The 19,720-nt window shown below is 40.6% G+C and overlaps 1 protein-coding gene across 22 annotated transcripts in view; it reads right to left on the bottom strand.

The window, feature by feature from the left end:
• SVIL (supervillin) overlaps positions 1–19,720 on the bottom strand; it is a 142,498-nt gene that overhangs the window by 92,001 nt on the left and 30,777 nt on the right. For 19 of the 22 annotated variants that reach the window (XM_087777702.1, XM_087777712.1, XM_087777742.1 and 16 more), the window contains exon 1: positions 15,604–15,681. The exons of 2 other annotated variants lie outside the window; for them this stretch is intronic. In XM_087777702.1, coding sequence (XP_087633828.1) covers positions 15,604–15,667 — 64 coding nt within the window. In that variant the 5' untranslated portion in view covers positions 15,668–15,681. Of the gene's footprint in view, positions 1–12,405; positions 12,944–15,603; positions 15,682–19,720 lie in introns of those variants that run through there. One more of the 22 variants, XM_087777824.1, reaches the window with a different exon arrangement.

Raw genomic sequence — 19,720 nt, 5'->3', positions numbered from 1 at the left:
TGATTTTCCTTCTCTCAAAATTGCAGCACGTCTCACTAGATATTAGCAATTTCCTATTGCACTTCCCCAGCTGGTGAGAGCTCTTGGGAGCATTATTTCTGATAAAGTAGATTTCAATATTTAAGATTTTTTGCATTTTTGTGACCATATAGCATCTCTATGAGATTTATGACTGCTCTAGAGTTGCACCTTAAGAAGAAAGATTTCAATTTCAAAACAAGTTGGAACAACCTTCTAAAGCCTTCCAAACCTTCAGAATCCTTTTAGCATGTTTTGAGATCCACAGTTATTTTCAGGATTTTTGTTGGGATTTAAGAACTATGTTTATAGTGTTTACTGTTTCTTGCTCTGGCAAAAGAAAGAGGGTGATCAGCTGTTCCAGTTCCTTGACCAAAACAAATTACTAGTTTGGTTCGGTTTAGATTTTAACTTTACACCACATCTAAAAAAAATTCCAAGTATTATTTTGTTCCTCTTCCTCCTACAGGCTGTGCTGTTAAAAGGGTCCTGTGTTACAGACCTTGATTCAAGAAACACAGTAACATGTTCTTCCTTTTCACCCTTTCTATTTAAGAAAGGAAGCATGTACTATTTGAAGTGGAACAGTAACGTTAATTTTGGTAAGGTCCAAAAATTTAGGACTTTAACTACCCTGATTTCGGGGTAGCTAGAATCCTGTTCAGCGTTTTTGCCCATCATACTACTGCAATGACATGTATGAGGGATTTGCTTTGGCATTTCTTCTAAAGTTTCAGTCAATACTGTGGAAAAAATGCAATAGGAAAAATAAGAGTACACTGACCACCACCAAAAGTTAGAGATTTTTCAGTTTGTTTCTGCCAAGTGGGACTAGAACTGTGACCTCTGTAGCTCTCTCCAACCCCTCAGCAATTCTGAAAGCATTATAAAATACTGCTATCCTACAAAACAGAAATCAGATATTTTTCATAACTCTTTTCAGAGGAATAGTCTCTTAAAACAAAGCAACAATCCTTAAAACTGATTGCTACCTTGAGTAAGTAAAGTTACTGTAGTATTAGTATCCCCCGTAATAAGTCTAGTGAACACTACAGATTGCATTTAACAACTGGCAATTTTCAAGAGGGCCTCCACATGCTTCCCAGCCCAGGAGGGCACTTTATGGCAGGCAAGCAAAGCCAGAAACGGTGACCAATTCAGTAACAAAACTAAGCACAAAAGAAATGATGAGTAACTCAACTACTTGAAGCTGATTTGTTTCCACAGTAGCTGGATGTAAATACTTCCTCTTCTCTTCACTGGTAGACGTTCAGTTCAGGGAATATATTAAGAGATTCAGAACGTACATCCAACGCTGTGGCTCCCTCCGATTGTTGTATTGTGTAAAAACTATTGTGCGAGCATGTTTACCCTAGTTAGCCAAGAATTTTACCATCTCTATAATTAACTCTGGAGTCTGACATCATCACCCCCTCAAGGTTCTCTTAAAATTTTAATAGCCTGGTTTATGAATATTCATTTGCCAGCATTACATTTCCAGGGATTTATGAAAACCCAATGGCATGTCAGTTCCCAAATAGGTTCCATTATTCCTGCTGCTTCCGCAGCATATTTATTACAAGCCAATTTTATGCTGTCAGAAAGTGCATCAAGCCTGCACTGGTCCAACCACCTAGGTCATTTCATAGAGATTAATAGACACCGCAGACATCCGAGTGCTACTGCTAAGGATGCCTATTAATCCCTCTGCTGGACGTGATGCTTCTTCACAGGCTTCATCGGTTCTAGGCTATAAAACCTGTTTCTCCCTTATCGCCTCCTGTTTCTCTCCCCCTACATGCCACTGGAATTAAAAGCCAAGCACACGACAACCAGCCCTTCAAAGGCTGCTCCTATGTGAGAGAAGAGTTGCCCAAACCACAAAGGGTTTATGAGATCTGTACAGACAACTATTTCACACAGTCAGCTTGCTTCAGCAAGTGCTACAAGTCAGCTGAAACTGGCACACTGCAACAGCTAAATAAAGTTAGTGACACATTATTCCATTACCAAGAGGCATAAACAGTTCTTCTGTACCAAAATGCATAATTTGTTTGACAGTTGTTTATTTTTTTTAGAACTGTGACAGTGCTGCTGTTTTAAACCACGGGCTTGGACATTACTGTATTTCACAGACATGGGACCCAACCATCCCCAGCTGTAAAGCATCTCCAGTTCTGAAAGGAGAGCTCACTATAAGTTCATAGTGCAGGTAAATTGAAAGCCCTTATGAGCTTGAATCATGGAACAAATGTTAAGAGCACAGTTTGTAAAGCATGTGAAATTTAAGGCTTCATTAAATATATTAAGCCAGGTGTATTTTTAGTCAGTTATTTAGAAGCTTCCTCCTAATATTCATGCAAACTGGAAAGCAAAACTAGATAGTATTTGTCATTTCTCTCATCTATTCCTTTGTTATGCTTCTCCTTCGTCAGCAGAGAGGCGCTCCAGAAAGCTCAGAACTACTTTTGTCATTTCCTAACAAAATAGAATCACAGAATCGTTTAGGTTGGAAAAGACCATCAAGTCCAACTGTTAACCTATCACTGCCAAGCCCACCATTACACCATGTCCCTAAGCACCACATCTATCCGTCTTTTAAATACCTCCAGGGATGGAGACTCAACCACTGCCCTGGGCAGCCTGTTCCAATGCCTGACTGCCCTTTTGGTGAAGAAGTTTTTCCTAATATCCAACCTAAACTTCCCCTGGCGCAGCTTGAGGCCGTTTCCTCTCATCCTATCACTTGTTACTTGGGAGAAGAGGCCGACCCCCACCTCACCACAACCTCCTTTCAGGTAGTTGTAGAGAGCAATAAGGTCTCCGCTCAGCCTCCTCTTCTCCAGGCTAAACAACCCCAGCTCCCTCAGCCGCTCCTCATAAGACTTGTGCTCCAGACCCTTCACCAGCTTCATTGCCCTTATTTGGATACACACACCAAAAAAAAGATTTTAAATAGATCTTTCTGAAGGCATCATCAAACCTTACCTTAGAACAATTGATGCAATTATGTGATTTTCCCCTCACCACCACCACTTCAGAACAAACATGGTAAGAGGTTTGATCTGTCATAAAGGAGCATGCAAAGTTTCTGCTTTCTGTTTCTGCTACAAGTATTTACAAAGCAATGAAAACCTCTTAATTTGGAAGATTCATTTCCAACAGTACCATTTGGCAAATGCAATATTTAAAGGTGCCTCCAAATGGAGGCTGTAGACTACTCAAAGTTAGCAGGGGAAAAGGGGGAGAGAAATGCAGATAAAGAATAACTTAAGTAATAAAAAAGGATATAATCCTTGAAGGGAAAGGGAGGAGAAATTAGAGATCAGCAACTCAGACAGTGAAGAAGAAAGGTCAGAAGTCCAGAAGGATGTAATCATGATCCTGTTTTAAAAAGGGAAAGGCTAAAATTGTGACTGATACAATGGCGTATTGGCCAGTCCAGAAAGTCTGAAGTACCATAAATAAAATGGCTTTACAGAACATCATCACTTGCAATTTTTCACTTGATGCTTCCTCTAGCTCCCAGGCCACAGCTTTGGCCAGAGAGTGTGTTTGGGAATGGAATTGTGAATTCTTACCAAAACCTGGTGAAAAGCTTTTGTACTACAGGCAGTCCTTGACACTGGTCAGGGTCCAGCAAGGACAGCATCACTGTGGTTAAGTTACAGTATTTCTGGTTTGCTTCTGTGGAGAAACCAGAAAAAAACAAGGCCAAATAGCCTTTCTCAGCCTTCTTTGGGGAGAGGAGGGAATAATTTACACTGTCTTCAGAACACAAAGACCTATTGTCAAACTCACAAACTGCCCGTTTGCCCTAACAGGGATAGATCCTTTGTGGTGGAGGGGGAAGGCAGACCTTTCACTTATAAAAGATCTCCTTTAGAAGCAGAATGGGGTTTTTGTTATTACTATTATTGTAAACAACAACAGAAGGTTAAAATAATTTACTGCAAGAACCCCTGAACTAAAAGCTAGATTTTCGCTTTTTTAAGAGCTCCAAAAGGAGAAGCGGGGGCGGGGGGGGGGAAGCAACCCCAAGTCTGCCCTGCAAAATTCTACTCCCTCCTCTTTGTGCCCCCACCCCCTTTATTTATTTATTTTTAGTGACTTGCAAGCTAAATCTCTAGCCTGCAACAAAACCAGGTTTGGGTAGCTGTCAACCCTTAAAGCTAAACAGGTACAACACTTGGCAGGCCGTTGTAGGAAGGACTTTTAGCTACAAGAAAAGACATGATAGGCTGGGTAAAGCTGAATGCCCAATTTTTTTTGGCAGTCGATACTCTCGTAGGATGTACAGCCATGTTGGCCAGGGTCAGGGTCCCAAATTATGTAAATATTTCCAAACGTTTAGAGCTTGTCTGCCTTGCTAGACCACCCACAGCCAGTACAGCTTGATGGCCATGGGAACAGTACCACCAACTACATTGTTTTTTACTGTACGCTACTGAATACACTTAACCTCCAGTGAACTGACAAAATTACTCCTCTGTGTCAGGAAGACTCACACATGACTGCCCAGCGGGAGCTGCAGTAAAGCATCTCTTCAGGCAGAAGCACACATCTCAGCTCCATCAGCTTTCATGGTTAGGTTTCAGTCCACCAGTCTTGGAATATGCAAGGGCCACACTTAAGTTTTGTTCCCCTGCTAATAGGGAAATAGTGTTCAATGCAAAAATCCAGGTTTGTGGAAGCAATACAAACACCAGAAAACTACTTTGTAATTCAACTAGTTGCCACATGTCACAAGAGAGAAGCAATTCAGAAGTGTTAATCAATACGGAGTTCATTTCGACTCAAACAATTTGTTAGACTCTGAAGTTGAGCAGCAGGTTGCGTTTCACAGCCACCAAACCAAAGATACGAATAAGGAGTAAAATATCCCAATGTACCAAGGGCATTGTCAGGGTACACAACATGTAAGTGAAGTCATGTTGAAAACAAGTCATTTACACCTCCCAGGGTGTAATCCCATGATGCAATACTCAGATTAAATCTTAGACTATTATCCCAGCATATCAACCCTGTCTGTTCCCAGAAGAGAGGTGACCCGAAGATCCTGTTTAAACTAGCCCATTTATCCAATCAAGACAGTAAAAACAAAAGCATGAGAGAGCTCCTCGTGTCTAAGTACTTCGCTTGGTTCTCCTTGAAACAAGCCCTAGGTTTCCGTCTCAGTGCCTGGTCCCCTAATCCTTGATCTCTCTCAGCTCTTGCTTTCTCTCCTCTCTCCTCCAAAGTCTTGTATGGGGAGCAAGTGGCCTGCTGTGGAAGGCTACTTGGGACGCCAGGAGGACAAGACAGGGCAACTAAGCCTAATAGTTCTTGATTTATCTTCAGTGTTTGCTGAGAGGAATGTGTGTGGAGTCACTTTTTCCCCTGACAACTAACTTCCACAGAGTTGTGTTGTCATGACATTTCATTGTCTGCATTGTCTCGCATCATTACAGGCAATTGCAAGTCACTCATAAAAGTCTACTGAAGTAAACCTAGGGCCAGTAATTGAGAAATACTCCATTTAATGTTTCACTAGAAACTGGCTACTTCTGTGCTGGCTTCAATCAAGCTGCAAAGTTTCTGTGATATCAAACATGTCTTTTGTAGCTGCACTTCAAAATTACGCCCTAGCTTTATTTACAATTAATTTTACTTAAGTCCAAACAACCCAGCTCAGGCAGTATATAAGCCTTTGTAATTCAAGACAAAATTTTACTTAAATCTCAAATGAAAGATGCAGAACTAACTAATTTTAAGTAGAAGACTGTTTGGGCATAAGTCCCCATGATGCTCTTTCAGAAGCATGGCGCAAAGGCAAGTAGACAACTGGACAATTTCAACACTGGGCTAAAAGCAACAGCAGTAGGCTTGGTCCAAGAATCAAGTCTCAAACATTTAGATGCTGACATTCCACCTGATGTGGTGAAAACAATGCAAAGCACTGCGGTACCTCACAGCTCATAGGGCCCACAGTTTTTGTCCCTTCTCCTGCCACCTCACCAGAGCCAAGTGCTGCCTACTCACCTGTGCTTCATGCTCACTCCCACATTGAGCAGCTCTTTTTCTAACCACGCCTCCTCCCACCCCCACCGAATCAGCACCCGCACTGGCGTAGCCACGGTGAGCAGGACTGGGGAACCCACGGGCCTAGAGAGGAAGGGGAAAGTTGTTCTCATGCAGAGCGGTTCCCTGATCCGTACGGCCGTGTAGCCAACGGACGCACATGGAGAGAGTGGTTCAGGAGCAAACTGGGAACTGGGGGGGTGAGCGGGAGGGATTCCTAAACTGGAATTTCAAAGTGAGTATTTCAAAGTGAGGTTGCCACTTCCACTATTTCCATCTGCCAATCCAAACCATCAGCTGCCTAAAGCAGTCCGAAGAACTTGGTATCCCTAGCCTTAAACGTTTGCAGGAACATGACCCGGTAGGTGTACTTGAGTGTCTAACACAGGCAGACAACAACCATCATTCCTGACAGTAGTAGGAAAGAATGTGACTGGCCTCATTGAATGGTGCCTGAATTGCCTAGGTATTTCCAAAAGAAATGGGGTGACGTGCATTTGCAACTCGCCAGCTTAAAACCTGAACCCACTTCAAGATAGCCCTAAATACCAGCCTACAAGCAAGTCAGCAGCAAGGCTGCTCTTGAACTCCCTTGTTTAAAGCAGGGCAGCTATGCAGAACACAAAGTCTTATCAATGATGTTATGTTTTTCTGCAATTAGTAATTGCTATAAATCCTCCTAGTTAATACGTCTGACACACATTACTAGCTCAGAGAACAAAATGTTGGACTGAAGTGTGTTGATGCTATGTTTTCTCCTTTGACTCAACTGTTACAAATCCTTATAGCCAGCAAATATACATAATCTGAATAGCTAGAAACATGATTAACACTGGAAAAACTAAGCCTTTACGGCTGAGTAAGTGCCAGGATGGATCATTGTTCCTGTGCCCACCTAAACAGAACCCTTACACATAAAGGGTTGTGACTTCATCTAATGACTGATCAGCAAAGGCTTCCAGCCTCTGGTCAGAAGAGAAAAGCCAACCATTTGCATGTATGGGAGCTTTTTTAACTTCACAACTCTAAGTTACCAGAGTTCCTCTGAGTTGAACACTTATCTCTCTTATCTGGCACCATATGCTACATGTGAGCATATGATCATCAAATCTCTTCTTTTGAGCTCTGAGATACTTCAAGACAACCAATTCTTTGCTACTCTTTCAAAGAGCCTAACCTAACCGAGTCTTCTACAGCTGAAATACCCCATTTCCATCTCTGTGAGATCTCCAGCTGGACAGGTCACTCTTCAAATACACATGGCAATCAGTGTCTAGATGAAGACTTGGTGTAGATTCCTACATGCCAATGTTTAGTTCAGTTAGTCTTTCTTGCTCTGAATAAGCCAAAAGACCCTTATCCTTTCTAGAAATTTCAACAAGGAAGAAAAAAATATCGAAGTTGTCCACACACCAAATACAAACAATTTTTGCAAACAGAATACATTTCTTCCAGAAGTGTTCCTATTTATTAGTGTTTCAGGTACAAAATAACTGTAACCAGTTGAAGCACAACGCTAAATGATTGCTACAATAAGCAGAACTGACCACAAAAATACCTTCTAATGGTTTTGTTCATTCTCAGTACAGTTGGTTACGGTTGACTGAAATGTAATGTTCTTGATTTTTTGCAGAGGTACAGGAACATTTTTGTGTTAATTGCTCAGTTCAGTTTTAAATGGCTGAGTGGCAGGACTCACCCCAGCCCAAATACTAACAAAGCAATTGTTAAAACATCCGTAACGCCAATATTTGCACATATAAACTGACAAATGCATTTTGGCAATATCAAAATTGCATCTGCCACAATTACACTTGTAGCATACCTTTAGATATCTGTGTACTGATAATCAGAGTATTTTAGTATGTAGAACTCTACAACCAAAATATATTCTGTGCTATTTTACACGGTATAGGTTTTTTCTACTAATGTTTCCCCACTGATAATTTAATAAGAAATGGAAGTAAGAAAACACGAAAAACCTCAACCTGAGAATTTGGTATTTAAACCTGTAACTGTAACGCAGCCTTAAAGACTTCATTTTACAGTTAGAAAATTAAGTTTCCCATTCTGAAACAACCTCCAGCTATGAACGTAAAGATTCCTTGCTTGCAAAGGTGACCCTTACTATCTGATCAGAATGAAAGGATGGGGGCTGAGCTACGTTTCCAAAGTCAGCTTGTACAATTCACACAGTTTTCACTGAGTGCAACTCAGGGAGTTGGCATATGTTTTTTGTTTGAAGTAGTTTAGTATAAAGTAATTCTAGTCAGGGTTTTTAAGGCATGCAGTAAGCTTCATTTCCCTCAACTTCAAGAGTTTACGTTGTTAATTCTAAGCAACGTGATTAAATCCTTGGGTCTGTTTCTTTCAAAGGAGTTACATGCTCTGGACGGTCTGACTACAGTAAGAAATACATCATTCAAGGTTAGCTTTACTCACTGCAAAAAATAGCTACTTGTCTTCACAATGAAGTAGAAGAAAGAGTGAAATCCAGTGCTGCTGGAGCAACAACTGCCTCAGTTGTTCAGCTCCAGTTGCCTGCGTTAACAAACGAGGCAAGTTTTTTTAATTGGAAACTGAAGGCAAGCAGGTGTTATGATGACTGACAGCAAAGCCAAGTGAACCCAGGTCTCTCAACTCCCAGACCTAACCTGTGGCTACAGGGCTAGCATTACCAACCCCTAGTCACCACTGGAGTGCCAACAGCTCCCTGAAACATTGCTTCCAGTAGGATCTCACCTTGGATTTGGGGCCAGTTGGCACTTAATGGAAAATGACATTGAAATACTGTCCATTTTTCACTCTAATATAAACAGTTGGAGGAATTATTTTCTAAGAGTTAAAAGAGTCATTCTAGCTGTCTCTGAGGCTTAACTGGGCTTCTTGTCAGAAAGGGCAAGATTGAAAAAGTCACATGTGAAGCACATATGACTTGCATATTCCCTAGATTATTTGGTGCAACTGTTTTGAAACATTAATCCACATTCCCCCCTCCTTCTGCAGCAAGCTAATAGGAGACAGTGCTAGCTTTGTTTTATTTCAAGGAATAGACAGTAATTTTGCCTAAATCTAAGGCTGATAAGACAGAATAAGAATGAAATCCTGCAGGTCTTTCCTGACTGCCAAGAGTTTTACAGGTATAAGCCATGAGGAGCACATTTGGCAGTCATTAACTCCATAGAAGTATTACTAACTTCTCACAGTACCTTGGCACAAAATCTCTTGCCTAACACCTGAATCCAGTTCCTTTGTAACAAACCGCTAGCAACAGCATGGCAGTTTTCGGCGTCAAATGGCTCAGTTCTGTGGGGAAATTGCACACTTCCTCCGTAACAGTCTGATGGAGCCTTAAGTTGTTTTAGAAATGCATCTGGCCTTAGTTATTATGACACATGATGCTTCATGTCCAAGTTCATCATGATGCTTTTTTGTATACCTTAAGAGAGACATCCCAGGAAATCTGAATAATCTGGGTCTTTGAAATATGACTTTACAGCTGATTTTTTCTTCTTTTTTTAAACTCTGAAAGCTGGCATCATTAGAGCAAAGAGAGACCATCCCATCAACTAAATCCAAATAAATCAGCAAAGACTTAATTCATTAATTGCTGTACCCTCTCTACTGAAAGACTCCCTTCAACACACCACCACGTGAGTAAGTGACATCAGAAGCATTTTTATCACCAGTTACCCAATGCATTCTTATCTGCTTAAGGCAGATTCCAACTAGGACATGTTTTGCTCATTAAAAATCACGACCTTCCAATGTGTCTGTTAACTCTAAAGTACCTAGCTGGGAAAGTAGCAAAACCAGTGAATTAATAAGGCAAGACCATTGCGCACACTGCTTCCTTCAAGAGCTCACTATTGCCCTCCACGAGGCCAAATGGAGGCTTCTCTGTGGAGAAACAGAAGCCTGTGCATTCAGCAAGAAAACACACTGTGAACCGCAATGCCTCTGCAAAGTGAATAATCTCAGCCACCCTGTTACTGCAAACTATTCCAGAGCTTTTGCCTCTTTAAAATTGTAGTGAAATTGCCATGCACAACAGCCAGCACATCGGGGGACAAACAAACTCAAACAACGGCAATTTAAACTAAATAAGCTTGTGCAATTTTCACCTATGTTCATTATATGAAAGGCGTCATAGACAGGAGCCGATCTTGTGAACATGTTCTAAGCAAGGAGAATGACAATGTTGCATTTAAAAAAACCAAACCCACAAACCACAAATTCTACACATTCTTAATAATGTTTTGCATAAACAAAGATACTAAGACTATATAAAGCTTTCAAGCCACTTTATCAACATAAATCTAAACAAGAAAGAAACCTCGGCTCATAATGTGTTACGATGTATGCACAAACCCTTTCGACATAGAAAACTGGCAAAAGACTCCTCCGACCTGTCTGGAAATGTCTTGGTCACAAATGGCTCAACTCCACCACCTCTGAGTCTACCTTGAAGAAGAAACGTGTACTACCATTTCACTTTTTCTCAACTAGATAGTTTTGGGGAGCTCTGTGTACAGATGTAGTGTAACATCTCTTCTCTGTGTAAAAAGTAAAAATGGCATAGCTAGATTAAAACTGCTTGCCTGTTCCCACTACCTTTATCCCATATAAACTATCAAATACAAGGAATTTAGTAAAGAAATGCCAAGTAGAAAGCTATAGTTCTTCTTAATAAAGCTCCCAGAAATCTGAAATCTTCCTTCCCACTGAAAATTTTTGCCAAGAATGTAATTTAGCAATGCACTCAAGACAAAACAGCATTGGAAGAGGTAGAACTAATGCTTAGATTGACTAACTAATTCCCCAAAAATAGCAGGGAAGAAAGTTTACCTGTTCCAACAAGTTTAAGCATCTGCTGCACAAAGAGGAGCTGATATTGTTACTTCTCATCAATCAAAATGTTTCCTGAATTACACCCTTAGCGCATTTGAGCCTGAAACTCTTAACAGTGTCTTCCTGCTCTTGCGTAGACTCTGGGGTACCTAACTTCCATATCTGATGTCTTTGTGGTCTGTTTTAAGGCTTTTAAGGCATTGACATCTTCTAACAGGTTTATAGGAGCATAACATAGGCATGCTAAAACAGTGGAGCAATTTATGTCAATTTGCTTTTTAAAATGCAAGTAGCAAAGAAAAAAAAAAATCAGATCATATAAAAAAAAGGATGCCTGTTAAAAATACTAATTTTACTGGAAGCAATGTAAAAGCATTTTAAAGTCAGGTATCAAACTGAAGTACACATCTGTTAATCCAAGACAAAAATTAACAGGCTGTCTGAAGGAGGATATTGACTGGGCAGTTTCTTCCTAACCCTCACTGCCTTGCAGGTAGAAGGATTCTATCTCCTATAAAATATGCAGATAGAGGTGAGTATTTAACTGTATATCTAACAAGGTCTGTGGGAGAAAGATTAAATATATGGGTTGTTTTATTCCAATAAAATATTTCTATCCCTAAACTGATAAAGTAGTTTTTAAACAGTAACTCTCCAGACACGTTCTGTCTTCTGGTATTCTCTAGGCTAAAACACAGGTTTATATAATTCAGAATAAAAATTCTAGATCCATTTGATGAGAAATACAGATTTATAATCCAAAGAAAATGGAAGATGACCTTAAATTGCTAGTTCCTGAAAGGAAAACTGAAAACCAGAAAATTTGTTTCCTTGGCAAGGACACTATTCTTGCGTTTCTGGAGGTTAAAATACAGCACCGGGAACATCCTTGAAGCAAGGAACCTCCTCTTCCCCACCCCCCTGCCCTTAAGCTCCCCCTTTTAACAGCTGATACTGCTGCAGGAGAGGAAGGTAAAACCGTGCCAGTGATTTTCACCTGTGGTGTCCTGGTAATGTTTAAAAATAAGAGAATGGAAAGTTGGAGGAAGCTTTCTTCAGAACACTCCAAGTCTCAAAATACAACAGTTATCCAATGCAACCGTACTCACATGTGTTTACAGAACTTCTTAAACACAAGAGAAATTACTACTGAAAAACTTTGTTTTTATAGAAGTGTTCTTATAGCTGCTTGTGGTACTGTGGCTAAGGTTAACGTATTAAAACGGAAAAAGAAAAGAGAGACACCTCACACACCAACCAACCAGAGACAGGACTTTCCATTCATAGCAGAATGAACTCATCCTCTAAGCAAAACCACGAGAATAAAAACACAAAATGCCTTAAGGAAGGCTGAATGACTGGCATGCACAGGCTGGAACAAACCCACTCACGTTTCAACCTGATAAAGCTGCAAATATTCTCAAACAACTGGCTCAAGCGACTGCGTGCAAGCTCTCCGAATGAGGTGCTACTTACTTCAGAATCCTGTAAAAAATCCACTTGTCTGCCTTTACACAAGGGAGGAAAGAAAGAAGGTACAGATGCAGCAGAAGGGGTCAAAGTCTTCTCAAAATAGTTACTGATAACACCTGAAGCTCTCTTTAGCCAGGAATTTCATAATTCTTGTTTTAGAGAAGTTTCTCACTTCAGCTAAGGTTCCTTTCCACAGGACTTACGCTCACCCGCTAAGAAAACAGAAAACCAACTTCACAAAAGTTACCAAATATCAACATGCAAGGCTGGCAAGTACATGTGCAGTCAAGATGATTCAGATAAGCCAGATAAATTTAGAACAGCGCTTTCCTAAAAGCATGTGTTCACCAAATGCAGTAAATATGCAGGAGCTATATCCAACTGCTGATTCCAAACATTAGAGCAAAAAATTTATTAGTGAAAATCTCCTTTTAAGAGTTCGCTGCCATCTGAAGTCCTCAACAATGTTATTCCTTGATCTGCCTTTAGTATTTCCATCCATCACTGGATTTATCCACATAAAAAGCTATAGGCTCTCCAACCTCGGAGGACTAAGCCAAATGTAGTGTGGCCACTTCACATAGGACCAACCTTTTATGGTTGGAACAGTAGAGCTTTGATACAGCTAATCTACCATAAATAGCTCTTGAGACTCAGAAGGATCAAATCAGCTGTTGCAACAGTCCCAGCCTGTAGCTGTTTCAAATCCAATTATACTGTCAACTCTGTCTTGCAGCTCTCCTTTTTACTTCCCCATCCAAAAATTTTTAGTCCTCCTCCTACAAGAAACTAAAAGCTGCAAAGACAAATGCAGCAGAACAAAATGCATTTAATAAAAATTGAAACAAGTGGACAAGTATTCTTAGAATTATCTTAAGGAACAGAAGTTTTGTTCTGTTAAAAAACATGTTAAGAATTTGATGCCCGTAAAAAAAAAAAAACAGCCCTGACTTGTAATGCATACATAAAATTTGAAATAAACAAACAGTTGCGAGAACAGCAAGCTCAGCTTTAAAAGGTGGGCAAAACCAAGCAGATGAACTATCTGTGTCCCAGATTAACGCATAAGGCACTAAATGGCTTGCTTATTTTTTCTGTAACTTAAATACACTTGTGAAGTACTAGAACTCACGGTTACAAATCCTTGTATTACAGTGTTTCTTTTCAGGTAGTTAGAACCATTTTCACACAAAGAAGCCGAGAACTGTGATTTAAGAATTCTTAAGGAACTGGGAACTTCCAAAATGTATGTTTACTAACCATACAAGTCAGCATAACTCTGAAAATTACCACTAGGACTACTAGAGCACAGCAATTCCCGAGAAACTAGTGCAGCGACAAATTTCCTGGAAAAAAATACAGGTTTGGATCCCGTGAAACACAGGTGAGCAGCATTATCTTTATGGTTCACCTCACAGTGCAAAGAAACCACACAATGCCAGTACGTAAGTACACGCAAATAAAAGATTTTTTTTAAACGATATATTAATAACATCTCCACAGTCCTTCCAAAACAAAGAGACAAATTACTCCAGTGCAGTACAGGAACTCTGGTGCCTCAAAGCGGGAAAAGTGCCTTGTGGGCAAAGCCTGGATCCGTATCTCCCACGAGCCCGTAGGAGAATTGCCAGGGCATTCTCCTATAATACTGGGCATGATGTCTACCATATAGGCATCAGTCCTTCTTGTACAAGCAGGGAGAGAAGGGCATTGCTAATTCCCAGTATTCAAACTGCTTGAAGAAGGGCCTGAAATTTGTCTCCTCTAGAAAAAAAGTCTAATGAAAGGGTCAAAATACAAAAATGATCATCCACCATGTCATGGAAAATTGTCAGCCATATGCCATTCTACTCCTCTCTAAGCTTGCATTAAATTTTATCACCTCCGTTGAAGGGCCTGGGTTTTAACCGATTTGCAAAGCACGTAACATACATTGAACACAAAAAGAGTCACTGGTTTCAATCTTGCCTACACAGATGATGACAAAGCAACTTCAATTAAGTGTGGGTGGGTTAAATGAAGTGGTTTGCTATCTGCTCTAAACTGTGCATGGAGAATCCAGCTGGGTCACCTTCTGGAAGTCTCAGAGAACTCAAAGAGCTGGAAGAAGGCACAGAGAGTTTTCCCTTTAGGCCCTAGCAAATGCCTAACCTAATCAATTCAGATGCACAGTGGACAGTGAGATTTTCATTAGCGTGGCATAAACTGAGCATGTGACAAGTAGATATAACAGACCAGCAACATCTGCCCGAATAAGTTTATCACTTTGAACATGGCTTGTAGAACTTGTCACATTATGCTTCTGCACTGTGGTGAAAAAAAGTAGCTGAACCAACTGCTGACACAAGTTCAACAGAGCTCTTAAAAATGCAGCAGGCATGCTTGCAACTGGTAAGAGAAAGAGCAGCCGTGAGCATGCTGCCAGAGCACAACCACTGGTGCTTTATGCCCTACCCATAACCATTTAAAATCCGAGGTCTTTTTATTACTGTGGAATTTGAAGGATGCGAGTTATGAAATGGAAACACACCCCCTCTCAAGCAGCAGGACTGGGACTGCTTGTTTCTTTTATAGAAGCCACTCTACATCTTACTGTTTGCATTCATTCTCCCTATCACACAGGGAACTATGTTAAAGATTTCACTTTCGCACCTAATTTTGGAAAAAAAAATCCTGCATGTGCTCTTTTCACATAGACTTCCTTGGCTATAAACACACAAAGCAGAACTGACTACCACAGAAATGCAGCAATTTCTCCCTCTTCCTCCCCAATAAAAAATTTCTGTAGAGGAGGGCACAGCCAATACATTAGTTCATCACTAGCTCTTTGCAGCAAGTGTAAGATCTAGCACGTATCTTCCAGAGACTATCACCTCTATTATCAAAGAGAGTGAGACATCATGCACTTCTCAGACCACAGGTTCTGTCCTAATTAAGACAGAAGTACAAATTAACAGACACACTTTTGATACCAAGGTCTTGCATTGCAAGAGAGGATAAGCACTTCAATGAGTTAACAGTCAAGAAATAACACCAGTGAAACACACAGTAAAGTGCACGCAGCTTGGGAAGTCTGGAGTAAGCATGTACTTATTTAACAATTCAGCTTCCTAGTTTACAGATATCTTCTTCTCAGATGCAGGGGGAAGGAGAGACTTCCCAGAAAAAAAAGACAGACAAATGTAATAAAAAGTGACTTACCAGCATCCATTGTTAGAATCATGACCCCACTTCTGTGTCCCAGGAAGCAGGAAGCCTTACCCATCCAGTGTATGCGAATGACTCAGAAGGACAGCATGGCTTTGTTTCAGCTTATATCTTCTGGCTCATTCACCCCTCCTCCCTCTCGTGGGATAAAAGTGTTGCCTGTGCCTGGCTATCCCTATTGGCTCAAGCTAGGGAACCACACTCATTTAGCATATTCAAGTTTCTGTGAGAGCCTAAAATGACCCACAGAGGATTTTTTTTTTATTTTTCTTTAAAAAAAGCCCCAAAAAACCCAACACACACACACACAAAAAAAAACCAACCACACAACACCACCACAAACACTTTTTGTCTTTCTAGAAGAACAAACTGTTCATTCTTTCTCTATCAGATGTGTATTACAGTTGGTGTTATTGCCACAGGGCCAAATGCATCAATGAGAAGGTGGCAAGTCTGGGAGGACAGTCCCACAGACTTCGGTAATCCCCAGTTCGGCTGCACTGTCTGTCTATGGGAATAAAGCCATATGTTTTCTGTCAAAGCCTATGCCCTCCAACCCAGCTCATCTTCAATGCAAACTGTATATACCCCCAAAACTGAGGATCTCCAGGTTTGCCAGGGAGGATTCACTCTTCCATTTTATTTTTAAATAGGCAGAACAGTAAAAGATCGCTGTATTACTGAAGACGCACACCCGGACTCTACAGGTTAAACTGTGTAGTGAGGAAAAAGTCATATTTTTCTTAACCTGTAGGGTTCTCTAAACGTAAGGACTGCTATAATCTAGGCTCTGCCTGAAGAATTTAGAAAGCTGTTCAATCTATTTGTGAACCACCATTCCAGTGAGATAATACAGTGTTAAAAAAATTCACCACAATGTAAATGAAAAATATGTCTGACCAAGAGATATCACAACCCTTTGTTAACTTTGATCAAACCACAAGACAGCCTAAAAAGTGCATTTGGAAGGAGAGAGGTTGGAAGGGGTGAGGAATTTGTTTCTTTCTGTACTGCAAAATCCTTAAGAACTTGCAGTCAGACCCTGAAAGGTGAGTTTCTGTATCTTGCAGCGTGAACTGCCGACAGATTTGATATCTGTACTTAGGGATTCAGCAAACACAGTGAATGAAACACTGCTGTTCCTTGTCTCCAATAAGAACTACCTTTTCTAAATAAAGCGTGGACATATTAGGCTACTGTCTCACCATGTTAGTCACCACTAGATAACCTAAGATTCATAACTCTGCGATACAACCACAAGTGTATTTTGGAAGTGCTGCTTGTGGTTGTTGAAATAAACAGAGTGCTCCCTCTCCTCCCCTCCTCTGTTTTTAGAAAAGGTATCAGTTGCAAGTCTCAAACACCAAGGTTTGTAGAGCCACTAATGAAGTTAGAATCCACAATTCAAAGAAATTAGCAAAAGCAGTACAATTGAGTCATCACTTCTCAGATTTCTTGACCTTCTCTTGCTTTGCATGGCTTCCCACCAACACTCTCGAGTCATTACAGTTTGGGGGAAACAAAAGATTCCTAAAGATGAAAATTTCTGACATTTTCAGTAGGACACTGCAATAACACCTTTGGAAAGAGGCATAAGTAATTCAGATCCTAGAAACAAACCTGAAATCTTTCACTGAACGGAAATTAGGAAGAAATGACCCAGGTGGACAGGCTGCTCGTCAAAAGCCTTACTACAGAAAGAAGCACACAGTGTCAGAAGGGATGTCAGACTGAATGCATTAGTGGTTTCATCCAAAGTTTACAACTCCCAAATAGTCAGGATGCTGTTTTGTTGACCATATGTCGTGGTTTAACCCCAGCTGGCAACTAAGCCCCACACAGCCGCTCGCTCACTCCCCCCCGGTGGGATGGGGGAGAGAATCATGAAGGTAAAAGTGAGAAAACTCGTGGGTTGAGGTAACGACAGTTTAATAGGCAAAGCAAAAGCTGCGCACGCAAGCAAAGCAAAGCTAGGAATTCATTCCCTACTTCCCATCAGCAGGCAGGTGTTCAGCCATCTCCAGGAAAGCAGGGCTCCATCATGTGCAACAGTCACTTACGAAGAGAAACACCATCACGCCAAATGTCGCCCCCCCCTTCCTTCTTCTTCCCCCAGCTTATATACTGAGCATGACGTCATATGGTATGGAATAGCCCTTTGGCCAGTCTGGGTCTGCTGTCCTGGCTGTGCCCCCTCCCAGCTTCTTGTGCACCTGACAGAGCAAAAGTCCTTGACCAGTGTAAACTCTACTCAGCAAGAACCAAAACATCAGTGTGTCATCAACATTATTCTCATTCTGAATCCAAAACACAGCACTATACCAGCTACTAAGAAAAAAGTTAACTCTATCCCAGCTGAAACAAGGACACCGTAATAAATAGCTAAAGACACGTGGCAACAGCCCAGGCTATGTGCAGAGGCGCACGTTAAACTTCTGGGAGTGGCACTGGGCACAGCTTCCTTTCTTACCAATAATTATCAATTTGAGGAAAGATGCAGCAGTAAGGAATATGCTTTTGCACTCTCCCTATCCCACCCTTTTTCACCTGGCAACATCTTTACTAAAAATTCCCAGTGCTCTAAACAAACAAACAAAAAAAATCCACAACAACAAACATCAAAGTTTTGAGCATGCCTTCAAGTAGTGCCATCCCAAAGCCTGAGAAGAACTGTATGGAGAAAATAGAAAAAGACCAGTCCTTACCAACAAGGTAGCAAGTGAAGAGCCGGTACACTTTTAAGCACAACTGAGGACCTCAACTCTCTGCACAAGACACCACGCTAATCTCACACTAACACTTCCATCCTCAGGCAAGCTGAGCACAAGTAATATTGCCAGAGAACATTAGGCACAACAGCTACTATGCCAAACAGACACATTTTAACAAAAGCATCATCATACGTTGTATAAGAGCAAACCACTTTCAGTAGGATATTCCCTGTAAGCTTGGCTTTTGCAAGAAGTCTAGTACTACTGTTCTGCAGCAGTAAAGCACAAAAGTTCAAGCAAGCTCTTCTCAAAACAGCAAAAAAAAAATTTCTGAGTTAGCAAGAGATTGTGAGGTACTGCACAGCATTATTTTAAAACAGCGCAAGCATTAATAATTCAGCTTACAAAGTATTGAGAAAGGTAGTTGAATTGAAACCATAGTAGAAGGGAAGAGTCTTACTGACATCTGAGAAAATAAATAGGAAATAAATGTTTTTGCCTTTATCCTCAGAAGGGAGAGGATGAAGTTTCCAGCTAGGTTAGAGAGAACATAGCACAGATATTTAATGTGTGACATTAACCTGAAGGATACTGCTGTACTGACAGGGGATTTCTAAAAACCGGGCATCACCAGTGTTTCGGTTCTAACCTAGACAGCAGAAATGAAAGAATTCACTGTTTTGCAAGCTACACTAGATAGCAAGAGTTGGCTGAAATTTCTGTAATTAAAAATAAACTAGTATTAGAAGGAACACTGTATGTTTCTTCATATATAGGCAGGGCTGCTAAAGTATCCAACAAGACAGCACACGAACATGCACATGAAGCCTTGGCTTTGCTGTCTTTTGTGGAAGTTACACAATACAGGTAGTACATGATAAATGGTAGGCAGCTAGCAAAGCCAATACACTGTAAATTAAAAAAAAAAAAACAAAAAACAAAAAACAAAACACAAAATACCTGTTCATAACTGTGTCTATTGGCATGATATGAAAAGAGAGTATAAGTGACTCATCTGATCGTGCTCTGCACGTTGAAGTCAACTGGACAGTCTTACCCAGATGCAACTCCAGCAACAAAGTAGAAAACTAGGTCATGACCTCCAGGGATCACCAATTTTCTTCCATCATTTTATGGTCTGATAATCTGGAGTCCATGTAATTGCTTACTGAATATATATTATAAGCCAGTTATGGGTACAGTAAATACTGCACAGTGTTGCAAGATACTGTGGAAAAACTTAAACATGTTCATCTAAAGATTATATATCCAAATACCTGTGGTTTAGTTATCAGACCTTCTCAAGCTATATCTTATCTTAATCATGTTAAGTCTGTAAATTGTGTGCTGTTAACAATCTCTGGTTGTTTAAATTGTCTACTAAAATAATCCTCATGGAT

This window comes from Nipponia nippon, unplaced genomic scaffold (assembly GCF_047370975.1).
Source record: "Nipponia nippon isolate SJK-2023a ecotype South Korea unplaced genomic scaffold, ASM4737097v1 scaffold_1, whole genome shotgun sequence".
Taxonomy (NCBI): domain Eukaryota; kingdom Metazoa; phylum Chordata; class Aves; order Pelecaniformes; family Threskiornithidae; genus Nipponia; species Nipponia nippon.
Note: the sequence above shows the minus strand (reverse complement) of the source record. Positions and strands in the feature narration are given on the sequence as shown.